The following is a 23,513-nucleotide window of genomic DNA, read 5'->3' as shown; positions in this document are numbered from 1 at the left end:
GCAGCAGTTGGGGATGTCATGTGGAGAGAGAGAGCCAAGACCAAGAGCCAGGTGACCCAAGTCAGACGGTTGGGCCCCCTCTGGGTCAGTTTCCCTGCTGGAGATGAGGGGGTAGGCTACGCAAACCTCCATCGTTTTGAAGCCTGCCAAGCCATCAGGCCCTTTGCCCGTGCATGCCATTTATACCACTTTGCTTCTGTTGTCCCAGGCCGATGCTAGCACACCCATTTTACAGATGGGACCTGAGGGCTCAGAAAAAGGAGACGCACTGTCCAAGGTTACCCAGTAAGAAACAGCTAAGATTCGTGGTCAGGACAGATGTTCTCTTCAGCCTTGGCCCTACCCTTCTTACGTGGAGGGAGGTTGGAGAGTACAGAGTATCTGTAAGCCTGATGGGGTCTGCCTGGCAAGAGAAGACAGAGGCAGACCCCAATCAGGGGCTCTACTCAGAGCCCACAATGAGTGGCTTGAGAGGTTGGCCATAACTCTTCTTATACACCGTCAGACTGGCCCCCTTGTCTACCAGGTTCCCAGATGACAACGGCCCATCCCTGGGCCCCAGTGGCTCAGCTATGACTGTAACGAGTACAAGAGGTATCCACCCTGCCATGAGGGGATCAGTGTGGTGTGGGAGCCAGGACTGTGAGCAGATGACGTCAATCTAGCATGAGGGTGCGTGCCTAGGACAAACTTCATCCAGCCCAGCGGGTCAGGGAAGCAGGGGTGGCTGAGCCCGGCGAAAGTAAGCCAGGTGGACCAGGAGTGGAAGCCATTCCCAGTAGAGCGACTGATACCTGCCAAAGCACATAGACATCAAGGCCCAAAGTGTTCTGATCTGGTGGAGGGGGGCGGGGCACTAAGCAGCTCAAGGTGCCATCCTGGAGAGCTTGGACCTGACTCCTTGGACAAGAAGGAACTGAAGGCCGTCAGCTCTGTTTTAGAAACATCCTTCAGAAACCAATGAGACAGTGGCATGGAAATGGGTGACCAGATGGCCAGTTACCTCCCTAGTCTCAGGTGGGGATCTGGGGAGCAGAGATGGGGCAGCGAAAGAGTGGAGGACAAAAAGGACTCAGCATCTGGGGAGAGTAAGTGGATATGAGGGGTAGGGGGTAGTCACACGTCTTCCAAGCCTGGGCTTTGGGCCTGGGGGATGTGACTACGGAGAGAGAAGGGGGAACTGGGGGGAAAATAAGGACTTCAATTTGGGACGTGAGTATTAGGAGCGCCTGAGGCATCAGGGAGTTGAGGTCAGGAAGCAGCTGGATATTTGAGTCTGAAGTTTCAGAGGGAGGATGAACAAACAATAGAGGAGCAGGGGTCTCACGTCCAGAGCCCAGAAGAAGAGCTGGCTGGGGGCCGAAGAGGCCTGGGATGGGCACCATGTTCAGGGGCAGAGGAGGCATCTGCAGAGGAGAATGAGGAGCAGCCGCCAGAGGGAGGAGGAAGAAAACCGAAAAAACACTGAGAAAGGCAGGTGGAAGTACAACGAGAACGCTGGCGCGTCAGCGGCTCCCAAGGTGGCCTCGGGCCAAGGAAAAGAAGGTCAAGGCAAGATCTAAGAGGGTCCATTGGGGTTAACCCAAAAAGAGGTGCTGGGTGACAGTTTAGGAGCTGAGTCAGAGGTAGAAGTGAAGGCAGGAGACAGCCTCGGGTTGAGAAGGAGACACAGGAACCGCAATCATGGGCGCGTGGGGGCGGGGAAAGGGGTTTGAAGGGCTCACCCAGGCGGAAGAGGGGGACGATGCTTAGAGGCTGAGAGAAAGACTCTAGCAGGGTGATGGGACCCTCTGTGGGGTGGGGACCCTGGGGAAGTGGAAGAGCATAGGATCAAGCCTGGGTTTGGAGAGGAGGTGGCCCCCTCCAACTTCTGATTCAGAAGGATGGAGAGAGAGAGTTCCCAACCACTCATAGATACAGTGGAGAAGAGGGGGCCTCTCCTGGCCCCTCAAGGTGGGGGGCACCCCTAGAGCCTAACCTGAAGCTAACTCAGCAGACAGAGGGGAAACAGCCAGTCCACCCCGAACTCCAGCCCCGCCTGTCAGCAGGGTGCTCAGCTCGGGGGCTCCCTGTCCCCCCACACACACCCTACCCTGGTCCCACAGGTTCTGCAGGTCTAGGCAGGGGCCTGGAGGGCCCAGCTGGTGGTGAAACCATCTTCTCAGGAATGTGGGTCTCTCTGTGGGGCCCCACAGACACCTCCTCTTGCACGGCACAGGCCCCGTGCTCTGCATGATGGCCCAGGGGACCAGACACCACCATCAGACAGGAGGCAGGGTCTGAATTCGCATCAAGGGGTCTCCAGCAAAGCAAGAGGAAAGGGGCTGGACTGACTCACGCTGGGAGGCGAGATTCCCAGGCTCCCCCTGCCCTGCACTCCCCCATGCCTGAGACGGAAACCACTGCTCATCCAAGAAAAGGGCTCAGCCCACACCTCAGACCAAGGGGCTCCTCAGAGGCCAGCCCCCAACTCATCGTCACAGAAGCTTGGGGGTTGGAGTCACCCCTAACCTCACCCCATGACTAAAGGCAGCAGCAGTGTCAAGGTTGGGGTCTCCTATCCCAACCCCGGGCTCTGTCCACAAAGCGCTCGTGCTTTCCAGGAGCAGGAAGGACCGCTCGAGACAAATTTGTGCAATCAGGCCCAAGCTGTCTCACCAATGAGGGGAAGGGTGGGGTAACTGCCCCAGTGGGATCTGAGTCCCCAAGCCCAGCCATGGGCCCCCAGCACACCCTTGCAGTGGTCTTCCTTTGGTGGGGGAAGCCTGCTTCAGCCACAGAGAAGGGACTGGACAGGGGGGCCCTCTGCATGCTGGGGCCAGGGTAGAAGTCAAGTCACCGGAGAGCCCTGGGGACCAAACGGGTCCTGGGGAGCCAACTGTCACAGCCCCAAGACCTGGGCTTTGTCTGAAGAAAGGGGAGGCTCCCGGTCAGGGAGTCCAGGCCCAGGAATGTTAGGGAGAGAGGCGGAAGGCAGGGAGGTGGGGGTGGGGGGAGGGGAGGTAAGTCAGAGACACTCTTCCTGGGGAAGTTTTTAAACACTGTTGAGAGGGCAGGAATAATAATAGTTCAGGCATCCTTGGGGCTGCCTGACTCCACGTGGGCTTGTGCGTGTGGACAGGGGCGCACGTCAGCAGGCCCAGCACAACCCCCATCCTGAGCCCCTAACAAGGCTGCCCCAGCCTCCTCCTCCTCCTCACTCACTCACACCACCGGTTTTAAAGACTCAATTCAAACTTCTCCCCAAAGCATTTAAGTCTCTTATCACACAGTGTGTCTGGGAAAGGAAGGCAGATAAGGCAAGTCTGGTTTCTTTCACGTCCAATCTCGACGCTGCTCCTGGCAGCCACTCGGGAGGGGCCCCACTGCCTCTGACATGGGGACCTGGTGGCTCCAGCTCAGCTAAGGACATTTCCAGGGACCAACTCTGGTGCAGCCTCCTGGCCTGGGCCTGGCCCGGCCTCAGGCTGCCCCCAGCCAGCTCCCTCCACTGGCCAGAACACAACTGTGGCTTCGTGGACACTCTTATGAACCCACCGGGCAGATGTCAATGTCATAACTACTCAGCCGGCTCGGCTCAGGGCCCAAACAGGGCTGGGCCAGTCCTCCTGAGATACAAGGGACCTGAGGTCCAGCTGAGAGATGTCCCCACAGCCTCACTGCAAATGAGCCTTAAGCAGCTCCTGTTTGCTGCAGGGTCTCAGGCCTCCTACAGGAAGTCCTCCCTGATTACTCCCACCCTACCGCCCTGCCCTCTCGCTCCTCCCTGGGCCTCCCTGGCTGCTCACTACCTAGCAAGGTCAAGGTTTGTGCACTCAGAAGTGGATTACTAAATCAACTCTGCATTGAGTTCGGAGCGAATGTACATGCTGAATTCAACCCTCCTCCAACCCTGGTGGTTCCCACTTTGAAAGAGCAGGAAGTGAAAGGGTCTCAACCGAGGGTCTCTAAATCTCATTGCTTATCACAGAGGGGCAGTGGACAGACCAGCCTCCACACTGCCTGACCACTGTCACCACTGGCTCTCATGCGTGGATAAGACCCTCACACCTAGACTCCCCCATCCAGCAACACACACAAACTCACATACAAGTTTGAGAGGCCAGACAGCCCTGGCGCCTAGCTATGACTCTTTCCAGTCTCGCCCTAGAGACCCGATTCCCTGTTCATGACCAAGCGCCTGATCACCAGCTGCTGGTCACAGCTGGAGAGCGACAACGTGCGGATGACTCCACACAGCGCCCCTCCCTGCCAGAAACTGGCTTGGAGTCCGGGTGGGTGATCCTGAGAGGTGGGCCGCAAGAGAAGTGGAGGCCAGTGCCTCGGGGCAGGGGGAAGCTGCCTGGGACCCAGAGAGCCTCTGACCCAACGGGAGACCTCGACCATCCTCCACCCACAGTGCTGAACTCTGCCCGCTGCCCCACCCACTCCAGGCTTTTCTGAAGCCCAGAACCTGCTCCCCAACTGTGTCTCCATCCTGACCCGCCAAGAGGCTCCAAGAGGCTGCGGCATCCCTGATGACTCCCAACCCCTTCTTCCAGAAGGGCCCCCGCCTTCTCTCCAAGTCTAAGAATGAGCTTTCTGGGACCTCCGCGCTCCCTGGCAGCTCCTCAACCTCCGCAGAGGGCTCCAGCCTCACCTTCTCCCTCTGCTCCCCTGAAGACCCCACCCATTCTAGGGCTTCACCCACCAGCTCTGCCCTGCTGTCTTCCTCACCTCTGGCCTTGACCAGATCTGTGACTCCACCTGCTCTGGTCAGCTTCACCAGGATGTTCCTCACCCTCAGGACAACCCAAAGGGAACTGGCCTCCCCACAGATCTGTGACCCAGGAGTCCCCCAGCAGGGCTGCGCTCCCTGCCTCCCTGCTCACATCCAAAGACCGTCTCACCCTGATGACTGCCCCTCCAAGACAGCACTGCAAGGCAGTCCCGATGCTCCCTCCACCCACCCTTGGCTGTCCTCTCCTTGGACCATGGCATTTAAGTCACCCTGCCTGCAACTGCCCTCCAACCCCCATCCATCCATGAGGGAGCTTGCTGGATACAAGGAGGAGCCTATTCCTTCCCTGGCCAGTGCCCCTCACCACCACCCAACAGCCAAGAGGACTAGTTCACCCCACATGAAAGTGAAAGTGTTAGCTGCTCTTTGCCACCCCATGGGCTGTAGCCCGCCAGGCTCCTTTGTTTATAGGATTCTCCAGGCAAGAATATTGGAGTGGGTTACCATTCCGTTCTCCAGGGGATCTTCCTGACCCAGGGATTGAACCCGGGTCTCCCCCACATTGTAGGTAGATTCTTTACCATTTGAGACACCAGGGAAGCCCCATGTGACTGAAGGCCAAGTCCCACTTAAAATAGAAGACTGGAGAAACTTCTACATATGTGTGTGAATTCATGTACATATGCATACATGACTCAGAGTATTTTTCTGAAACTTAGACAGCTGCTTCTGTGAGTAGACAAGTAGCAAATGTATGTTAAAATAAAGCTCAGAAACAGTCGATGACACAGTTTATTAGGTGCATGTGATCTCACAGTGATGATATTATATCCTGGCCAAGTAGTGGTCATGCTCAAAGGACAGAATTAAGTGTATCCATATTTCTAGACGGGCTTCCCAAGTGGTGCTGGTGGGAAAGAGCCTGCCCGCCAATGCAGGAGACTTAAGAGACACAGGTTTCATCCCTGGGTCAGGAAGATCCCCTGGTGGAGGTCATGGCAACCCTCTCCAGTATTCTTGCCAGGAGAATCCCATGGTCAGAGGAGCCTGGCAGGCTATGGTCCCTAGGGTTGCAGAGTTGGACACGACTAAAGTGACTTAGCACGCACGCACGCACATGTTCCTTGACATTGGGACACTCAGGGGCTCTGTCACCAGCATGTTTAAGAACCTCTCACCCCACCCCCCAAGACAAAGCCCAACTCCCTGGCCCATCATCTGGGGGCCTTCTCAACTCACCCCTCTCCTCTCATACCCCACCAGGCTCCCCTCTGGCCACTGAGTCCTTTGAGCCTCTCTGAGGTGGTTGGTACAGCCTCACACACCACGCCCTGCAGCAGCAGGTCCTAGGCCTCCAGGACAAAACCCGCTAGGATGAGAGACACCCGCTCTGGCTGCCAGCACTGTTGGAACTGCTCCATGTGGGGCCATCTCCCATCCAGGCTGGGACCTCTAGGGGCAAAGGTTAATCTGATAACCTCCCCTCTCCGCTTCCAGCCCCTTGAGGTGCAGCCCAGCCCACACAAGAGATCTGAATGAGTGATGGACTGAACTGAGAGGGACGGCAGGTGCAAACTACCCAGACCCTGGAAACCCAACCCTGGAGCACAAGCCAGGGGCAGGGTGGAAAATCCCACCCAAGGGCCACTGTGCACACCAGAGAACATTCTAACGAGCCACTCCAGGAGGCCCCGTGATCAGGGCAGTGACTGGTCCACACCGGCCTCTGCCCCGCCCCCACAGTGTGGGTCGCTGGCCAGTCACTGACCCCAGAAATCTAGACTGCTCAGGACTGGTTCCTCTGGCCTCTACCCCAACCCCGTCTCTCCCATCACGGTAAGGATTCCCCGCCACGGTGAGTTCCCAAAGGCTGTGCCCAGCTGCGCCCCAACAGACTGCGTCCTGCCCCCAACACTCACACCGCGCTGGAGTTCTCCACCTGGGTTAATCAATAACCCGAGCCGTCAGGCCTCAGTGAAGTGGCATCACAGGGGCGAGTCAACGGAGGTGGGGAAGTAGGGGGTGAGGGGTGTTGCTGACCATTCCAACACGTCGGCCAGGCCGGGGTTGGTGTTACAGCGCCCGAGTGCCAAAGGACAGTGGAGACAGCGGGACAGAGCTCGGGGAAAATGGGACGTGGCTGCAAAGAAGGGAGGGGGTCCGAGACAGGTGCGGCGGGCAGCCTAAGCCAGTGGTTCCCCACGACCGGGTCGCAGCGGCAGGCGTACGCGCTCGGGACCTAGGGGGCGGCAGGGGTCGCGGAGCCACTCTCCCCCGGCGCACGCGAACAGGCGCCCGCGCTCCCCTAGGCTCACCTGGCTGCGGCCGGACAGCGAGAAGGTGGCATGGCTGGCAAACCGCGCGGTGCCCAGACGCGGCGCGCGGTTCGGGACACCCGGCACGGGCGGAGGGCTGGGCGTGCCGGGAGCGGGCGCCAGCCCGGTCGTCAAGCCCAGCGACTCCACCTGGCGCGTCAAGCGTTCGAGCTGCGTCTGCAGTCTCTGGTTGTCGCGCTGCAGCTCGGCCACGGTGCGCGCCAGCGGCCCCGCCAGGCGCAGCGCCTCGGCCACGCGCTGCTCCACACCGCGCTGCAACCCCTGCATGTCCTCGTGAAGAGCGCGCACCGCGCCCTCCAGCGCCGCCTCGTAGCGGCCCAGCGCCTCGCGCACTGTGCGCGCCTCCTCGGCGTCGGGGGCCGACTCCATGGCCGGGCGCTTGTTTGTCTGGGAGATCCGGCCTGACACGGAGAGAATAGTCGAGCTCCGCAGCTCCGGACCGCAACTGGCCACCCCTGGCTGGGTTCATCCGGAGGGGCGGTGGGAGGGGCGGGCGGAAGGCGGGGCGGGCCCAGTGAGCCCCGGGACTGGGCGCCACGCGAGGGCGGGCCCTCAGGGGCGTGGTCAGCGGCTCCGGAGACTGCCCCCGCCCCGGTGTCCCGCTGGATGCCTCGAGGTGAGGGAGGTCCTCCGTGGCAAGTCCTACTGGGAGTGGAGACATCCCCACCCGACCCCACTCCCCGAGGCATACACACACACACACACACACACACGCCCACACCCTGCTCAGAGAGACCTGAAAGCCTCAGCAATAATTTTCAGACCCCTGACCCTCACCCTGGGCCCGTCACTGTCCCCTCCATGCCATGCACACGGCCCTCACAAGCACATACTCACCTATGGAGTCTTTGTCTGGAATTTCTTGCACCTGTCATAAGACCTAAGGGAGAAGGAGACAGGTGGTGAGGTCCCTCCCTGACTCTACAATTGTGCCTTCTCCCCTCGCAACCCACTCTGGATAGTAAGATCTTTTTATCCTTACTGCCAATGGTCACAGGGCCTGGGGGTTCACATAGAGGCCCCTGCTAGGGGATCCATGAGTGGCTGAGGTCAGATAGAGAGGAGAGGGTGTGCTTAGGGCTGAATCTCCAAATCCTAGGATCAGCAACCCTAGGACTAAGAACCCTCCTCCCTCCATCAGAGCTTCAGTCCCCAGCTTCTATCCACAGACCAGGGCTCCCAACTCGACACCCTCTCAACACTCCTTTCATGCCTGAACTTAGATATTCCTTCCTTCCATACGCCACCCCCAACCATCCCAAGAAAGCAAGGAGTAAAAACAGCTTGTTGCTTCAGAATGATGCTGAAACATGCTGTATGTTCTCATGTATATGGTAAAATTAGGTTAAAATATAAATGGGAACATCCCATTCTTCTTTGTGCAAAAAAAGATCTTTTCTGATTAACCTTCTCCTTCCTCGGCCTAACCCTGCCTAAGAATGCGAGGTCTGTAAGGCTTGTTCCCATCACACTTCCCAAGATGTTTGCGGCCACAGACCTCCTGGACTGCCCTGCTCTGCCCCAAAGGAGCTGGATCAGCCCAACAGATACTAAATGCTGACTCCCCCCGTCCCCCACCATGGGGACAGGAAGAAACGCTGGGTTACCTAATCCAAGGAGCCTTCCAGCAATTATTTCATGAGAAAGTCAAGTGCCAAAAGGCATGCATGGTGTGTATATGTGTGTGTTCCAAGTAGCTGTGTGGGACAGGGTGAGCCAAATTACTCTCTGCATTCTTCTCTGGGTAGAATCTTTGATAGACACTAGGAGAGAGGCAATGGCTACAGCTTGTCTCTAGTAGCACTCAGAGCCCCTCTGGATCTGAGCACAGAGCCTGGAGTGCAGGGACCCCAGTCTCAGCCAGAAAAGCCCAGCCTCTTCCTTTGCAGGACCGGAGGAAGGACCAGGCAGGAAAGTCTGGGAGGGGCTGGACAGCTGGGTCCCCGGTCCTATAGCTGATGTGCAGCAGAGTCTGTGCCTGGATGGACAGCATAAATGAGGGTGGGGGTGGGTGGGGGTCCAGCCTTCTCTCGCAGCATCCAGGAGAAGGAAGGCTGGCCAGGTCTCCAGGGTGGGACTAATGGGGCATAGATAAGATTCTAGAGACTGGCTGCCCAGGATCCAGCCTCGCTCTCCCACCTTAGGTGGGTTATATGGTCTGTCCCGATCCACCATGACAACATCTGGGAGGGGCCGCTTGGGGCCTGGGGAGGGCTCTATCTGCCAAGGGCAGAGATGGGGCTCACGGTGGGTTCTGGGCAGACAGTACAAGAATCAGACCATCCCCCTTGGTTCCTCTCCCTCGGCAGTCAGACCACTGAGTCAATAGCTGGAGATGAGCCAAGGAGAGGAAAGATGAATCAGGAGGGGAGGAAGAGGGGCAGAGCATCAGGGGAGGAGAGAGGGAGGAGGGGGTGATTCTGGAGTGGGGAGGGAGGCACTGAAGACCAGTGCCATCCAAGAGCTGGCTCCTTGCCAGTTTGGGGGAGGCTGCTGCTCACCCCAGGCCCCAGGGGCTCCTCCTGGCCGCCCCCTCAAGGCCCCTCCTCCCGCCCTCCCGGGGCTCAGCTCCTGCCCGGTACCAGACTGTGGGGGAGGTGAGGATGATGGACCCTGCTGAACTCCCTGCACATTCACCAGCCCTGATGTCAGCGGGCTAGCGAGGCCGACCTCCCACTGAGTCCCAGGGGCTCTGGCACTTGCCCTCCTAGTTCTCCCTCCCCTGGCTCCGACCTTGCTTTCTGGCCCCTTGGTCTGCTCTGGTGCTGGGCTGGGGGCAGGATGTGGGACAAGCCTTCCTGTACCCCCTGCCAATCACCTCATGAAATTGAATCCCAGCCAAGCCCAAACCCCAAAGTCAGGGACCTGAGGTGGGGGAAGTGAGGCCTGGGGAGGGACAGGGACAGGCTCCAGGTCACAGAGCAAGATATGCAGAAACAGGGCTGGAACCCAGGGTCTTGGCTGTGGTCCCAGGGTCCCTTGGGGCAACCGTCAAATCCAGCCAAGTCTGGGCAGTTCTCCCTGCTCCCAGATCACCCAGAGGCTCCAATCCCCTGGAATTGTGCTTTGAGCTCTCTAGAACCATCCCTGTGGCCCTCCAGCAGGAGCCCCTGAGGACCACCCCTCTTCCCAACCCTCTTGACTCCCCTTCTTCTCCCCAGTGACCTTCCCGAGTGAGTCTGTTTTCACTCATCCCTTAACCATGGTCCCCAGGGCTCTGAGCTGGGAAGGTCCCCCTTTTATTCACAGACCCTTTCTGCATGGTGTCATCCACCCCCACACCTGCACTGGTGATTCCCACTCCTCCACCTCCAGCCCAGTCCCTCTCCTTATACCCACCTGCCTCCAGCTCTTGTCCTGAAGGCCCCACCCACTCCCCAGACTCTTGAGGTTCAGCGCTTAAGGGGTGGGGCAGTCCTCTGCAGTCCTGGGCCCACCTGCCTGGGACTGGCCCTCACCCTCTGCACCTGGGTCCCTGCGCATGGGCGTGGGGCCCTCACACACTGCGTACATGTGTTGGAGCCCATCCTCGGAGAGCAGAGAGCTGTCTGTCTCAGCTGTTCATCTATCTCTACAGCTGAAGAGGCAGCTGGCTTTAGAAAATGCTCCATGAAAATGTGGAAGTGAATGCCAGGGAAAGGGCACTCATTGGAGAGGGAGTGGAACCAATAGAATGAGCGGATGGATGGACTCCATGAGCTGGGTCACAGAGAGGATGCGTTAGAAGGTGTGGTAAACCATGGGGCTCACAGGTGCCACACGGGGGCTGACTCCAAGATCACATCAGCCTTTGCACTGAGACAAAGACAGCTGCTGGCCTCACTGGTCACCTCAGCCCTTCAAGCCCCTCTGCCAGGAATGCTCAGGTCAGAAGATCATGGGTCAGGCCAGACCCGTTATCTGCCAGGCAGGCCCCAGTCAGCCCTGCCAGGCCCTCTATGAAGCCTTCAGGTCGCTGGGATGGCTAACAGGCCCAGCAGTCCAGCTTTGTAACTGGGGAAGGTGTGGAAAGGGAGCCACACCCCACGTCTCAGGGTCCTCAGCTGCAGGCACCAATGGGGAGCAGGCTAATAAGGACTCGACGGAGAAATACACTCCAGGACTGGATCCTCCTGGCAAACATACCATCCCCGGCTCCTCCCCCTCGAATCTTGAAATCCAGCTTCTGCCCTGGAAACCATTGCCTTGTTATGAGATCCACAGGGGTGTGGACGCAGGACTTGCGTTTATCTTTTCCTGCCAGGTTGCTGGGTTCAGGAGCCAAAAGGGGTGCTAAGCAGGGAGGCAGGGGCATGATGGAAGCTGCACAGGAGCCTGGGGTGGGCCAGGCTCGGAGCTCCTAGGCCTCATCTCTAACTAGGACCCCAGAGAAGGGCACCAGCGGCTCTGGGCTCTGCCCCATGGCTCTGCCTGCCTGAAGCGGAGCCACTGGGGCGGAACCTGGAGTCCTGAGGCCCCCGGTAGGGAGGACAGAAGAGAATCCTGCCCCCTGGGTCACTCCAACTCCCTCTACCAAACCTTCCTTTAAACTCCATCCCAGGGACACACTGCTGGACACACGTGTATTTTGGGATGTTCCTCTTTCTCCGGTGTATCTGGGGACATGCCTGTGCGTATATCATGCTGCGTATACCTGTGTACGTGTGTTGGTGTAGAGGGAAGATGTGGGAGGTACAGAGTCTATAGTACTTGTGCACACAGCTGTACACATATGTACATATATGGGCACATGTTCAAGCCCTTGTGGTTGGAAGAGGGATTTTTATGCCTTTGCTCATAAATGGTGAATGTGTTTCTAGACACATATGGATGCATGCCTGCAGCATCCGTGTCAACACAGGACGTGCGCATGCCTGTGTGTGTATGTGGGTTGTCTACACATGCTTACGTATATCAGATATTTGTGTGTGTCTCGTTGTGTGAATTTGATCACACATCACGTGCCACATTTTCCGCTGTCTCTTTTACCAGACCTGGAAGTGTGTGTCTAGAAGGTACAGATCCTGAGTGCTCTGCAGAGACTCGCATATACAATTCTAAGGGTGGCCCTAACCTGGGAAGGGGGTAAGAGAGTGGAGCTTCCTGTCTCCATGGACCAGCACTGGGCCCTTTTGGTCCCAGCGGAGGAGGAATTTCCCACGAGCCTCTGATGAGAGACAGGCTGCCCAGAGAACAAACAGCAATCATCCCCGCGTGGAGGGGCTGCCTGCTCCTCCCAGCCAAGGCAGGGGCTGCGGAGGGTGTGGAATGGAGACAGCTGCTTCCAGCCCAGATAAGGCCGTGGGGCTCACATTTTCCATTTCCAGGAGCCTCCCCGGCAGGTCCCATCCCCTAAGCTCTGGCCCCATGGCCTGGAGAGGTCTCCGGCTGACCCAGTGCCTTCCCCACCCCCACCACTCTGGGGGCTGCCATACCAAGAGGAGAAACTGAGGTCCTGGAAGAGTCAGCACCCCACCAGAGCTTGTCCCGGGCCCCTGGGGACTGGGGACGTGGTCTCTGTGGCAGGACTGGCCCAGCCTGGGGCCCTCACAGCTAATATCCTGACACTTTTGCCTCTGAAAACCACCCAGGAAGGAGGAGGGGTCTCCTGTTCTTTTAGAACAGCGGTCCCTGTATGTCTGCTCCATCAGCCTGGCCACCCCCCGCCCAGGGGAACCCCGAGACCCAGAGGAGTGAGCAGTCCTGGTCAGGGACAGAACTGGCCTCGAACTCTGGACTTCTCCTTCTCCCCACCCCTCTACAACATCCTACCCAGAGCCTGTCCCCTCTAGCCCTGCCTGGCCTGCCTCCCCTCCCCCTCCCCAGGCTATTTATAGGTCCTGGCTCAATGGCCTCCAGGACTTGAAGAGCCAGAGCTGCAGGGCTGGAGAGCTCCTGGGCCTTCCCCAGGGGCCCAGGAGGCTGGGGAGTGTCCGCTTTCAGCCCAGCAAAAGGCCTTGTCACTCAGAGTGAGCGGTGGGGGTGGGGAGGCCTAGCCGAGGCAAGGGGCTGGGCTAGGGTCTAGGCAAGGGGCTCTCTGGAGCCTCTTCCGGTCTGTAGACAAGCCAGGCTCCCTCAGAAGCATTCTTGAGGCTCCTTGGGGCTGGGGTAGGCATGGGAGGTCTCCGAGGGCACGAGACCATCCTTAGGAAGGCCTGGAGAGCCGAGGCCAGCATCCGGACCCACCAGGCGGCCACTTCCTTTGCAAGCCCCCAGAGTCTCCTTTCTCTAACAAAACTGTCCCCCTGACCCTTGGATCTGCTCCAGCAACAGGTGAATAACTGAGGCTGCCAAGGCACAAACTCGCACATTTCTGCCATTGTGGTTGCTCTGGTCGCCCTGCCCAAAGCTTCCTTTCCACTTGCCATCCTGTCTGACAAACTCCTGCTCCTTTTTCAGATCTTCAGAGCCCAGTTTTTTGGGAAGGTTGTTTTATTTTTTTTGGCCATGCAGCCTGACATGTGGAATCTTAGTTCCCTGACCAGGGATCAAACTCATGCCCCCTACATGGGAAGTGTGGAGTCTTAACCACTGGACCACCAAGGAAGTCCAGAGCCCGGTTTAAATGCCACCTTCTCTGAGAAGTCATCCTTGGTGAAGCCTGTCAGCCTGCCTGGCTTCCACTTTCTGCCCCACTGTGTCCACTGCGCGCTCCACTCCTGCCCTGGTTCCCTGCTCCAATGCGGGATTTGTGCTTCTCTGGAGCAGTGATCTCAGAGATCTGAGTTTGGAGCTCCCGAGAGGGCAGAGCCCAGAGTCGCTCAGCCCTCAACTCCATCCATCACCCAGCCCCAGGCACTGGATGAATGAGTGCAGGAACTAGTGATTGAACAGCGAATGGAGATGGAGAGAACCAGGGGGGAAGGAAAGCAGGAAAGACCCCGTCTGTGTCTCCTGAGTCCTGGAGGGACTGCCCGGTGTGTCAGTGGGCAGGAAGGTGGCAGGGGCAGCCCAGGCTAGGTTTCAGGGACGCTGTGCCGCCCTGGGCTGCAGCCAGCTCGGTCACTCTCATTCTTTCCAGATCAAAGTTCCCCCAGAGAACAGCCTGGAACCTGACACTGGCCCAGCGTGGAGGGGACCGGCTGGTGCTATTCAGGAGGAGGGCACGGGGAGGTAGGGCACCTGTCCCCAGCTCCGGGACACCAGGCCAACATCCCAGGAAGGGGGCTGGACACACTTTCACACACCGACTCCAGCTGCAGCCCCGTCCGCAGATGAAGGGCCACATTAGTAGGATGGGAACCCCTGGCTTAGGCCCTTGTCCAGACTCTCCAAGGACACCAAGCCCCTCAGGGCCTTAGTGGCTCCCTGCACTGTCCCCCCATCAGTTCTGACTCACCCCTATCCCATTCTTCAGCAACTTCCATCTCAGACACACTCCAGGTGTATCTGTGTCCCAGCATCTGTGTCTGTTTCTGTACCTTTCTGTCTAGACTCGTCATGATTCTCTTTTTCTCTGTATTTTAAAAATATTTATGTATTTGGCTGTGCTGGGTCTCAGTTGCAGCATATGGGATTTGGTTCCCTGACCGGGGATCAAACCTGGGCCCCCTGCATTGGGAGCACAGTCTTAGCCACTGGACCACCAGGGAAGTCCCTCTCTGTATATTTTGTTCTTCCTTCAGTCCTAATTCCTGTCTCTTTTTCCATCTCTGTCTCCCTGGACATGAAGAATGACTATGGAGTGGTGTGTTAGCCCTTCAGTCTGCAATAAATAGGTTTTTCCTGCTCCTGGGTCTGGGCAGGGAGAAGATAAGAGAGGACAGAACCCAGTGCCCCTGCTGCAGCCAGGCCTCACTGGTACCCTCAGCTGCTGCGTCTGAGCCAGCCCGCGCTCAGCCCCACCGCCACGTGAGCAGACAGACAGGAAGCGGGCAGAGCTGCTCTGCGGCAGGAGGCCCATGTCGGTGGGCCAGATCCCTGAGTCTGCCACTCCTCTGGCCCTCTTCCTCATTCCACTCCTAGCTGTGGAAAGTCACACCACAGCCAGAGTTTGACTTCATGGCCCCCACTCCCATGTGCAAACTGGAGTCACAGGTCACACACACACACACACACACACACACACACACACACATAGGGCTCAGAGCTTAGGACTTTGCGTCTCAATAATGTCATGGCTCACTAATCTTTGGACCTCAGTTTCCTTATCTGTAAATGAGGATTTTAATAATAATAATACGGTATCTGTGTCCTAGATTTGTTGTGCATGTGTGCGAAGTTACTTGGGTCATGTCCGGCTCATTGTGACCCTATGGACTGTAGCCCGCCAGGCTCCCGTAAGGGATTTCCCATGGAAAATCTGACCCAGGATCAAACCTGCATCTCCTGCATTGCAGGTAGATTTGTTATCACTGAGCCACCAGGGCAGCCCCCCTAGAATTGTTATGCTCAGTCACTCAGTCCTATCCAACTCTTTGTGACCCTATGGACTGTAGTCCATCAGGCTTCTCTGTCTATGGGCTTTTCCAGGTAAGAATACTGGAGTGGGTTGCCATTTCCTACTCCAGGCGGAATTGTTAATACGCATTAAACTTATTCATATTTGCAAGGTCCTTAAAAACAAAGACCTTATATCTGGCTCATAGTAAGCACTCTATTTATCTATCTGTTAGTTAAATAAAATTAATAAATATGCATGATTGCATGCTTCACACTTGACTCTCAATAAAAATTACAAGTTGCTTTCACCTTTATCCTGTTCCCCTGGGTTGAGCCAGACCCTGGTCACCAGCAGGTCCAAACAAGCCTGATGTGAGTAGTTGTGATTCAAGTCTAGGAAGAACATACAGCTCTGGGCGTGTGCATTTCGCCAGATCTGCTAGTGGAACCACATGTCATTAACAGGATCACTCGTGGAGAAGTCACTTTGCTTCTGGTTAAAGACAGTTGAAACTATCTCCCTCTGCTCCAAACAAGTAGACATGAGGACATGTTTGTAGACAAGAAATGGAGACCTACTCCATAAAAGAAAGAAGACAGGAGCCTGCAGGGAGAGAAGGAGTTGAGGCTGTTCCCAGGGGCTGGGAAGAGAGCAGGGCTGAAGGTGGAGGGTGTGGGCCACGGTGTAAATGCTAAGCCAGGCTGGGACCTCAGCCTGGCTGGTGTCAGGACCTGGGTTGCCAGTTGTGATGATAAAGCAGTGCAGCCCTGTCCATCCTTCAAGGTGGCGGCAAAAACCGAAGTGACATGCCTGTGGTTCGGCCCGCAGCAGAGCCACAGGCTCAAAGGGATTGTCTAGAAATGTGTCATCCTCATGAGGTTGAGGGCCCGCAAGTGGACACTTCTGAGAAAACCCTGGTGTGGAGCCCAGCCAGACCCAGACCAAGCTGAGGCCACTAGCATATGGCCTTGGGTTTTTGAGAATCTCCAGATAACCTCAGAAGGTCCCCCTGGAACTGAGCCCGAACTGCCCACAGCAGAGACCTCAGCATCACACCCATCGTGGTTTGGTCTCCATCCCTCACTCTCCCTGGTGTCTCTCTCCAGCTTCCTGCCAGGATTTCCCAGACTGACCTTCTATAACAAGAGTCCTTATCACAAGCTTTGCTTTTAAGAGGATTCTAAGACGCTAAGTTTCTTGTCTTCTTCAGAAGGATCATAGAGATGCAGATGGTGTTTTTAAATTGAGAAAAAGTTTGTATCCATTAAATACATTCTGCAGATGTAAAATCAGTGGTTTTAACACATCACAATGGTGTGCAACCACCACCACTATCTAATTCCAGAACATTTCATCACTTCAAGCAGAAATCCTATACCCATTAGCAGCCATTCGCCAATTTCAACACTAATCTACTTTGTCTGTATGAATTTTTCCATTCTGTACATTTAATATATTTGTTGTTGTTTTTCAATTGCTCAGTCATGTCCGAGTCTTTGCAACCCCATGGACTGAAGCATGCCAGGCTTCCCTGTCCTTCACCATTAATATATTGGGTCGGGCAAAAAGTTCATTTACGTTTTTCTGTCCCATACATGGAATGATACAACATGTGCTCTTATGTAACTGGTTTCTTCCACTGGGATGTTTCCAAGGTTCCCCCATGCAACATGCATTGTGGTCCTTCGCTCCTTTTCAGGGCTGAATGATATTCCATCATATGGCAGAGGGAAATAAGAAGAACAGGTCTGAGCTGCAAGATAGTTTGATAATCAGTAGTAACAAAAACATGTCATTTAGAAATACGGGAGTAAATATTTTAAAAATCAGCTTCAGAGTAAAAAAGTGATTGTCCACGGAGAAGAGGAAACAGAAAAAAAGGAACAACATATAGATCTTTTTCTAAACAAACCTCAAAGGGAACTAGCTCATTCTTTATGTGCATGTATAGCAAATGGAAATGAAAACTAAAATAAGGAAAAAAGCATGATAAGTAGAAAATACAAAATAAGATATAAAAATAAGTCCAGATATATCCATCACAGTACATTTAAATGGCTTTAAATTACCTGTTAAGAAAACCAAGCCTTTCAGAATGTAAAATCCAATCTTATTCTATTAACAAAATCCAATCGTCTTCCATGAACACACCTAAGAAACAACTAGGGCTTCCCCAAAGTCTCAGAGGGTAAAGAATCCACCTGCAATGCAGGAGGTACAGGAGATGGGGGTTCAATCCCTGGGTCAAGAAGATCCCCTGGAGGAGGATATGGCAACCCACTCTAATATGCTTGCATGAAAAATCCCATGGACAGAAGAGCCTGGCAGGCTACAGTCCAAAGGGTTGCAAAGAGACAGACACGACTGAGTGACTGAGCATGAGCACGAAGAAGCAACTATGACATGGAATTGCTGACATAAGAAGGATGGGGAAAAAAAACATCCTTCCCAAGCAAGAACAAAAGAAACAGGAAAGCTGGTGGGGCAATAGCGGCGTCAGAAGATACACTCAGGCTTTGCGGTTCAGTGACTGTGGTGTGGTGGGGTTACTTTATCCAGAAAGGTCGAGAAGGCCTGTCCAAAGAAGGTGAAATTCGTGTTGAGACCTATAAAGTAAGACGGTAGCTAAGAGTTGTGTGGGAAAGAACATTCCAGGCAGAAGGAGCAGCACGAGCAAAACAGCGTGAGCCTGGATCCAGTCGGGTGTGTTGAAGAGCTGAGAGGCCAGTGAGGCTGGAAAGCAGCACAGAGATGGGCTCAGGCTTGAGCAGTCAGACCAAGAGGGCGGCGACGGGGCGGGGCCATATGAGGGGCGGGGCCAGGTGAAGCGTGGCTCCCAGTGCAGTGGTGCAGGTGTGAGAGCTCTGGGAGGTTTCAAGCAGGGGGAGGACCGGGTTTACTTGACTGCTACTTGGAAGGTGGATTTTAACATGGCCAGCGTGGAGGTGGGGATTGAAGTTAGGTGTGTACCTAATTCAGCCCTGAAGCGGGGAACGCCAAAACTGGAAGAACTACAAGGAGAAGTTAAGAAATCTATTAATCACGGCGGGCGGTTTTAAACTCGGAGTGAGGGAGCGTCTCTCAGCCCTGCCCGTGTTGCTCCGTGGCTCCCACTTTCTCCCTAGCCCTCCGCGGCCATCCCTCACACGCCTTAGGCCACGTCTTCATGTCACCTCCCTTTTCTTCCCAATCCTCCAGCCCCTCTGTGTCCCCGAATGTCCTTGCTGGTTCTCTCAGGTCCTAACATCGGTCCAATGACTCCCGCCCCTCTCCAGCCTTCCTGGCCTCTCCAGGGCTCTCCTAATTCACCTCTTTCCTCCTACATTCCCCCACCCCCGTTTGGAACCCTCCCATCCCTCTGGTTTCTTCCACTTCCTGTCTCTCTCTAGCAACTCAAATCCCCAAACCATCCCCAGTTCTGCTTCATAGCTCTCCTAGTCCCTGCCTCACCTCCCAGACTCTCAGTCGTTTTAGCCCCGGCCCAGAGCCCCACCAACTTCCTCCCATTTCCCAGAGTCCCTCTGGGTCTCCGCTTTGATCCAGTCTGGTTGGAGACTCATTGTCTAGTTCCTTGTGTGGGGCTAGGTGCATCTTTTTTTATTTCCTGTTATTTCCCATTATTTCCCACTTCCTAGAGGGGCCCTCAAGGCCCCTGCTTATTTAACTTATTTGCAGAGTACATCATGAGAAACGCTGGGCTAGATGAAGCACAAGCTGGAATCAAGATTGCCAGGAGAAATGTCAATAACCTCAGATACGCAGTGACTCCATCCTCATGGCAGAAAGCAAAGAAGAACTAAAGAGCCTCTTGATGAAAGTGAAAGAGGAGAGTGAAAAAGTTGGCTTAAAACTCAGCATTCAGAAAACTAAGATCATGGCTTCTGGTCCCATCACTTCATGGCAAATAGATGGGGAAACAGTGACAGACTTTATTTTTGGGGGCTCCAAAATCACTGCAGATGGTGACTGCAGTCATGAAATTAAAAGACGCTTACTCCTTGGAAGTATGTTGTCTAGGTAGATAACATATTAAAAAGCAGAGACATTACTTTGACAACAAAGGTCTGTCTAGTCAAAGCTATGGTTTTTCCAGTAGTCATGTTTGGATATAAGAGTTGGACTGTAAAGAGGCTGAGCACCGAAGCATTGATGGTTTAGAACTGTGGTGTTGGAGAAGACTCTTGAGAGTCCCTTGGACAGCAAGGAGATCCAACCAGTCAATCCTAAAGGAAATGAGTCCTGACTATTCATTGGAAGGACTGATGCTGAAGCAGAAACTCCAATACTTTGGCCACCTGATGCGAAGAACTGACTCATTTGAAAAGACCCTGGTGCTGGGAAAGATTGAAGGTAGGAGGAGAAGGGGATGACAAAGGATGAGATGGTTGGATGGCATCACCAACTCAATGGACATGAGTTTGAGTAAACTCTGGGAGTTGGTGATGGACAGGGAGGCCTGGCATGCTGCAGTCCATGGGGTGGCAAAGAGTTGGACATGACTGAGTGACTGAACTGAACTGAGAGGGGCAGTTGGGGTTTCCTAGGTGGTTCAGTGGTAAAGAATCAGCCTGCAATGTAGGAGATGCAAGAGGTGCTGGTTCGATCCCTGGGTTGGGAAGATCCCCCCCCTTGGAGGAGGAAATGGCAACCCACTCCAGTATTCTTGCCCTGGGAAATCCCATGGACAGGGGAACCTGGCACACTGCAGTCCATGGGGTCGCCAAGAGTCAGACACAACTGAGTGCCCACATCACACACACACACACACACACAGAGGCCTTTTCATGGAGATTGTCAGTTGAACACACACATCGTTTCTTGCCACCTTCAGTGACCTCTGGACCCAGAGAGGAGGAAAGGCAGGATCCCCCAGGTGACCTTTCATTTCCTGTCACAAGCAGGATGAGAGCCTGCTGACCACAGGGTTGGGGCAGGGCCCACCCTGGCAGTCAGGGAGCTCCCAGTCCAGCCAGGGGTGGGTCCCAGCAGCTGTCATGGCACAGACCCAGCCAGAGCTTGGGGCCTGCCGCAGCAGGTGGTTATGGAGGGAGTCCAGCGGGATCTGGTTTTGGTAGGGCTGTGATTTGTGAAGATGACCAGCTCTGGCCATGCCCCTTTCCCATGTCTCTTATCTCTCACCTCCTGCAAACTCCTCCCAGCACCTCCATCTCTTCTCAGACCTCCAGGCCTTCTTAGCCCCACCCATCCTCTCAGTTTACCTGCCTCCTGAGAAACCTGTATGCAGGTCAACAAGCAACAGTTCGAACTGTGGAACAACAGACTGGTTGCAAATCAGGAAAGGAGTACGTAAAGGCTGTATATTATCACTCACCTTGCTTATTTAACTTATTTGCAGAGTACATCGTACGAAATGCTGGGCTGGATGAAGCACAAACTGGAGTCAAGATTGCCAGGAGAAATATCAATAACCTCAGATACACAGATGACACCACCCTTATGGCAGAAAGCAAAAAAGAACTAAAGAGCCTCTTGATGAAAGTGAAAGAGGAGAGTGAAAAAGTTGGTTTAAAACTCAATATTCAGAAAACTAAGATCATGGCATCCGGTCCCATCACTTCATGGCAAAGAGATGGGGAAACAGTGGAAACAGTGACAGACTTTATTTTTTGGGGGTCCAAAATCACTGCAGATGGTGACTGCAGCCATGAAATTAAAAGACACTTGCTCCTTGGAGGAAAAGCTATGAGCAACCTAGACAGCATATTAAAAAGTAGAGACATTACTTTGCCAACAAAGGTTCATCTAGTCAAAGCTATGGTTTTTCCAGTAGTCATGTTTGGATGTGAGAGTTGGACCATAAAGAAAACTGAGCACTGAAGAACTGATGCTTTTGAACTGTGGTGTTGGAGAAGACTCTTGAGAGTCCCTTGGACAGCAAGGAGATCCAACCAGTCAATCCTAAAGGAAATGAGTCCTGAATATTCATTGGAAGGACTGATGCTGAAGCAGAAACTCCAATACTTTGGCCACCTGATGCGAAGAACTGACTCATTTGAAAAGACCCTGGGAAAGATTGAAGGTGCGAGGAGAAGGGGACAACAGAGGATGAGATGGTTGGATGGCATCACGGACTCGATGGACAAGAGTTTGAGTAAGCTCTGGGAGTTGGTGATGGACAGGGAGGCCTGGCCTGCTGCAGTCCGTGGGGTCACAGAGAGTCGGACATGACTGAGAGACTGAACTGAACCGATCCTCCCAGTCCCTCCAGTCTTCCACAGGGTTTCCTCGTCTCTGCTCCGCCCCCATTTCCCCTCCCATCCCTGCCATTTCCCCCAGTGCTCCACACTTGCCTTCTATAAGGCCAGGGGACTGGGATCCCAGAGGACTTTGTTAAGAACTGATGTGCTCATGTGTAACAAGAAACTACTCAAGGTGAGGGAAAGGACCACCATTCAGGAGCATGCCAAATGTTTCTGAGGCTCACACAGGAGTAGGAATAGTCCCTGTTTCCACCTGTCAAAATGGATAGAACTCCTAATACACCAAGCATTGGGTAGAATCTTTAGATGGGTCATGCATGTATTGCAACAAAATGAAAGGCAACCCATAGAGTAGGAGAAAATATTTGCAAACCATGTATCTGATAAGGAGTTAATATCCAGAAAAAGATAAGGGATGTATACAACTCAGTAGCAAAAAACCCAAATAACCCAACTGTAAAATGGGCAAAGGACCTGAATAGAATTTTTTCCAAGGAAGACATACAAATGGGCAACATGAAAAGATGCTATGTTATGCTAAGTCACTTCAGTTGTTTCCGACTCTGTGCAACCCCATAGACGGCAGCCCACCAGGCTCCACCGTCCCTGGGATTCTCTAGGCAAGAACACTGGAGTGGGTTGCCATTTCCTTCTCCAATGCATGAAAGTGAAAAGTGAAAGTGAAGTTGCTCAGTCGTGTCCGACTCTTAGCGACCCCATGGACTGCAGCCTAACAGGCTGCTCTGTCCATGGGATTTTGGAGATCACTAATTATTAGAGAAATGCAGGTCAAAACCACAGTAAGATACCATCTCACACCTGTTAGGATGTCTGTTATCAAAATGACTTGAGACAACCAGTGCTGATGAGGATGCTGAAAAAAGTGAATTCTAGCACTCTGTTGGTGGGAATGTAAACTGGTACAGTCACTATGGAAAACAGTATGGAGGTTCCTTTAAAAAATTAAAAACAGAACTACACTATGACCCAGCAATCTCACTTCTGGGAGATTCATATGCAAAGAAATGAAAGCACTATCTTTAAGAAATAACTGTATTCCCATGTTCATTGCAGTATTATTCATGGTAGCCGAGATATATAGAAAGTAGGTCTCTGTTGACAGATGAATGGATAAAGAAAATTACACACATGTACACACACACACACTATGAAATATTATTCAGTCTTAACAAAGAAGGAAATCCTGCCATTTACATATTCATGGATGAACATTATGCTAAGTGGAATATGCTAAGTGCATTATGCTAAGTGGAATAAGCCAGACAGAGATAGACAAGTACTTATGATATCACTTATGCATTAAGAAAAAAAAAAGAAGACTCACAAAAGAATGGGCTTCCCTGGTGGCTCAGTTGACAAAGAATCTGCCTGCAATGCAGGAGACGGGGGTTTGATTCCTGGGTTGGGAGGATCCCTGGAGAAGGGCATGGCTACCCATTCCAGTATTCTGGCCTGGAGAATTCCATGGACAGAGGAGCCTGGCAGGCTACAGTCCATGGGGTGGCAGAGAGTTGGACACACTGAGTGACTTTCACTTTCACAGAATAGAATGGTGGTTGCTAGCGGCTGGAGAGAGGGGGAAATGGGGACAGGCTGGTAAAAGGGTACAGACTTACAGCTGTAAGATAGTTAAGTTTTGAGGATCTAATGTACAGCATGGTGACTATAGTAGATCACAGTTTCTATATTTTTTAGTCTCTTAGCAAATCTTAAGCTTTCTCACATACACACCTAAAAGATAATTATGTGAGGTGATGAAAGTGAAAGTGAAAGTCGCTCAGTCGTGTCCGACTCTTTGCGATCCCATGGATTATACAGGCCATGGAATTCTCCAGGCCAGAATACTGGAGTGG

At 54.0% G+C, this 23,513-nt stretch overlaps 1 protein-coding gene and 1 long non-coding RNA gene across 3 annotated transcripts in view; one reads left to right on the top strand and one right to left on the bottom strand.

Moving 5' to 3' along the window:
* Positions 1-7,514, bottom strand: part of SMTNL2 (smoothelin like 2) — a 21,780-nt gene extending 14,266 nt beyond the window's left edge. The window contains exon 1 of one of the 2 annotated variants that reach the window (XM_055576845.1): positions 7,036-7,514. In XM_055576845.1, coding sequence (XP_055432820.1) covers positions 7,036-7,425 — 390 coding nt within the window. In that variant the 5' untranslated portion in view covers positions 7,426-7,514. The remainder of the gene's footprint in view (positions 1-7,035) is intronic. The other variant, XM_055576844.1, reaches the window with a different exon arrangement.
* On the top strand, positions 6,119-23,513 carry LOC129649427 (uncharacterized). The gene is made up of 3 exons (XR_008713108.1): positions 6,119-6,556; positions 19,094-19,768; positions 20,775-23,513. It is a non-coding gene; the product is annotated as an uncharacterized LOC129649427 (long non-coding RNA).

The sequence above is a fragment of the Bubalus kerabau genome, chromosome 4, assembly GCF_029407905.1.
Source record: "Bubalus kerabau isolate K-KA32 ecotype Philippines breed swamp buffalo chromosome 4, PCC_UOA_SB_1v2, whole genome shotgun sequence".
In the NCBI taxonomy this organism is placed as follows: Eukaryota; Metazoa; Chordata; class Mammalia; order Artiodactyla; family Bovidae; genus Bubalus; species Bubalus kerabau.
This window is presented reverse-complemented; position numbering and strand designations above follow the sequence as displayed.